The sequence below is a fragment of the Clarias gariepinus genome, chromosome 18, assembly GCF_024256425.1.
Source record: "Clarias gariepinus isolate MV-2021 ecotype Netherlands chromosome 18, CGAR_prim_01v2, whole genome shotgun sequence".
Lineage (NCBI taxonomy): Eukaryota > Metazoa > Chordata > Actinopteri > Siluriformes > Clariidae > Clarias > Clarias gariepinus.
In genome coordinates, this window is record NC_071117.1 from 30,190,943 (window position 1) to 30,195,000 (window position 4,058).

The 4,058-nt window shown below is 40.4% G+C and overlaps 1 protein-coding gene across 1 annotated transcript in view; it reads right to left on the reverse strand.

The window, feature by feature from the left end:
- Nucleotides 1-2,605: 2,605 nt before the first annotated feature.
- The window catches only part of LOC128506214 (fibrinogen alpha chain), a 4,342-nt gene continuing 2,889 nt past the window's right edge, over nt 2,606-4,058 (reverse strand). Inside the window, exon 5 of the mRNA XM_053476555.1 lies at nt 2,606-4,000. Within this exon, the coding sequence (XP_053332530.1) occupies nt 3,716-4,000 (285 nt within the window). The 3' untranslated portion in view covers nt 2,606-3,715. The remainder of the gene's footprint in view (nt 4,001-4,058) is intronic.

The following is a 4,058-nucleotide window of genomic DNA, read 5'->3' on the forward strand; positions in this document are numbered from 1 at the left end:
TGAGGATGGGTTCCCTGTTGAGTCTGGTTCCTCTCAAGGTTTCTTCCTATTACCATCTCAGGGAGTTTTTCCTTGCCACTGTCGCCGTCGTCCTGGGCTTGCTCATCAGGGACAATCATATAATTTTGATTCATACACATTCACATTTCATAAAAACTTAATTCTTTTGATTGTGAAGCTGCTTTGTGACAATGTAAATTGTTAAAAGCGCTATACAAATAAAATTGAATTGAATTGAATTGAATTTCAGATCCCTTGATTTCTACACTCTAAAAAACGCTGGGTTGTTTTTTCTACCCAAGCGGTGGGTTGCCTCTGTTGGGTCATTTTTCTGGGTTATTTACAGAGAGTTGGGTAGTTTGTGTGTAACCCAGCTGCTGGGTTGAAGTTTGCTGTTTTATTTTTGGTAGTAGCTGTCTCCATGTTTTTGTTTCAGGTTACCTATACCCTATCTTACAGTTTTTTCTGATTGCTTAAGCACATTTTTGGTAACTATTGGCTATTTTTGCAAAACTCACACAAATAAGAAAACCTTTCACCCAATTATCAAAACATTGTAGTTCTCTTGCAAAAGCAAACACAGCTAGATTAACTCTTCACACCTTCGTAAAAATGGTGTTTTCGTATCAAACAGTACACACAAGCCATCATCTACTAAGCACACAATGCGCCAACTGCACACTGATGGTATGAATACAAAACACATCTGGCTTTTGCTTTCTCTGTGTACAGATGTCAATTTGAGGTCATACTTTTGTCATAGTGTCATGTAAACATACAAGGATCCAAACTTCAAGTATTGGTGTTTATTCACACTCATCAAAACCAAGACAAAGTCAGAACACAAAATAGTAATTTCACAAAAAAAATTTCGTCCACATCGCATGCGATATCCTCCAGTCCAAGGCACCGGGGAAAATATCTCCTTGAATGCCGTATCCAGGCCTGACATGATGCCTGGTCAATATCTCCACATGCCTCCTCCATTGCCTGTAAAAGGGCTACCTGTTGATGAGGATGACGGTCGTACACTTTCCAGCGCCAGGCAGAGAAGAACTCCTCGATGGGATTTAAGAATGGAGAGTATGGAGGGAGGTTGAGTGCCATGAAGGATGGGTGGTCTGTAAACCAGTTGTGGACCAAAGCAGCCCTATGGAAACTAACATTGTCCCATATGATGACATATCGGGTATGCTCTGGTCTCTGAACAGTGAGCATGTCATGTAAGGTGTCCAGGAATGCAATAATGTGTGCAGTGTTGTATGGGCCTATGGTTGTATGATGGTGAACAACACCATTTTGGCTTATAGTTGCACACATGGTTATGTTACCACCACGTTGTCCTGGGACATTGATGATGGAACGGTGTCCAATAATGTTCCTGCCACGTCTCCTGGTTTTACTGAGGTTAAAACTGGCCTCATCTACAAAAAGTAGCTCATTTCCCATGGCATCTTCTTCTAGTTCCATCACTCTCTGGACAAGACAGAACAAATGCAACACATCAGGCCCATGCACAGCACTACAGTATGCACTTCCCAATTCAGAACCAATGACACTATAGCTTACCTACACATAGTCATATCGCAGTTGCTTTACACGTTCTGTGTTTCTGTATTTCGCGCAGTCTTATTGCATTATTGGCAATCACCATGTTCACTATATGGGTCTCTTGCTCTGGAGTGAACATTCTTCCTCTGCCCCCAACATCTGGACGTCTAGCAATTCAGTAAAGTAACAATTTCAGTATTTTTGCATGTATGGTACTGTTGTGTTCCTCATTAGAGTACGGCAGTGCTACAAAGTACTTACTGATTCTCATTTCGAAATGTCCTAATGATGCTTGCCACAGTGTAGCGGCTCAAATTAGGCTGAACCCGTTGGCCAGCTTCCCTCAGGGTCATCCCATGGTTAATGACATGGTCCACTATTGTAGCTCTGATGTCATCAGTTATACTATTTCTTACTCTTCTTACCCTTCCTCTCTCCCCTCCTTGTCCTCTTCTTGCTCCTCCTCGTCCTCTTCCTCCAACTTCTTCACCTCCACGTCCTCTCCCTCGGCCTCGTCTGATTCTCACTCTTCTCACTCTTACTGCTCCTTCCATTCTACTCCACATGGACAGCTTACCTGTGGCTTATTTATAGTGCTTAGGCTGATTGCACAGTGAACTAATGATCTAAAACAGTTTTCACGTGTGACAGTGTGCCAGACAGTCGGCACAATAGTGTTAATGATAGTCATACATGTGTATAATTGTGCTGGGAGTGTGTTGGAAATTTGGTCATTGAGTGAAGCAGTGAGTTGTGTTTAAAGTTCTGCAAAGTGTGTGTTACAAAATTGCAAACTGAGTGCAAAGCAGTGTTTGTGCTTTTAGTTTTGCAAACTCAGTGAGTGCTTTTGCTATAAGTATTAATAGTTTTAGAAATTGTGCTCTAAGAATCACAGTTAGGGTTTAAGCCATCAGAAAAAAACTGTAATGGACAGACATCAGACATCACTGCTGCTGAATCAGAGAAAAGGTCTTCAGACTTTCAGCTTTATCAGTAAAATCAGCTGCTTTATTTTATCATTTACACAAACATACAGTAAGTGAACACGGTGAAAAATAAATGTGGTGAAGTTGCATGTTGAATTGTTTTTTTTCTGAGAGTAAATTGAAAAAGTATTAAACACAGTTTAAAAAGTAGCATTAGATAAAGTAGTACTGAATTAAACACTAATCAAAGTGAAGTACAGTACTGTGGTTTATTCATGTTACAGTGAGCCTGTGTTTAGGTTGTGTAAGGAGTTTCAACACGTCACACACACCGCAAAGACACACTGATAAATCTACAATTACTTTTAAAATTAGAATCATTTAACATTTACTCCACGTTCCAAACTTTCATTCCTGTAAAGCAATACAATCTTGCAATTGCAATTATATATTTTTTCTTTCTAAGTTGAAAAGTGATGTTCGATTCGACAGACCGAGTGTGTGAACGTTCATAACCTGGTGATAAAGCTGTAGATCATGAACACGAGGTGTCTACAGCGTTAAGGTCACCACTGGGTACATGAGAGGTTTTAATGTAAATACAGTGAATAAATGTCCAGGAAGGTCACATGACACATTTATAACAGACGGAATGTTTACGTTGACATTCTGTAAACAATAAACTAATGTTCTGATGAAATGAGAAAACGTAAGTAAATAAATAACATGAAATACAGTTTTAACACGTTGAATCCAGTGAAGTGTAGGAGTGAAATGTCCAGTAAACCTGACGCTGAGTTCTGTTATGAAATACAGTACATGACACTTGGGGTTTTACGTTTCCCATGCTGACTCACAAATGGGTTTATCAACAGAGTTTAGAAACTTTAGTGAAAGATTTCAGTTTCCTGTGTAGAGAGAGAAAGTGGCTCCGACTGCAGCTTTCTTTATACTTCATCACATTAATCATGTTAAGTTCAAATGAAATAATCGAATTCTACGCTCATTAATCAGAGTCGAGTCAGAGTCGAGTCAGAGTCGAGTCTGTAGCGCAGTCTGAGGTCTAAACACACACACACATTTCATTTACCTTCAAACTATATATAATCTTCAAGTCACAACCTAAAGTCTCTCTTTCTCTCCCTGTACCACACACACACACACACACACACACACACACACACACGTGAATTATACATTTATGGTTCTGATTCCTCATCAGAAGTCCACCTGTCCAGTCAGATCTCATCCACCACCACCTGGTTTTGTTCAATGTCCTCAAACTTGGTGAGGAGCTTGGAGTGAATGAAGGGTAACCTCCTGTACGCCTGAGGAACCTCAGGACGATCGACGGGCTGCAGTGTGAGTTTTTTGTCCAAGGTTAATATTTTTGGTTTTGTGAGTTGAAAGTCGAATCCGGTCATTTCGTCCTGCATCGATTTGGACGTCTCATGATCAGGCACATGGTCAAAGGTCTGCTTGCACGATCCTTTGCACGCTCTGAGTTTGATGTCAATGTCCACCTAAAGCCCAAAACACACAACAAGACAAACAAGACAAAACAAACACAGAGCTGGACTT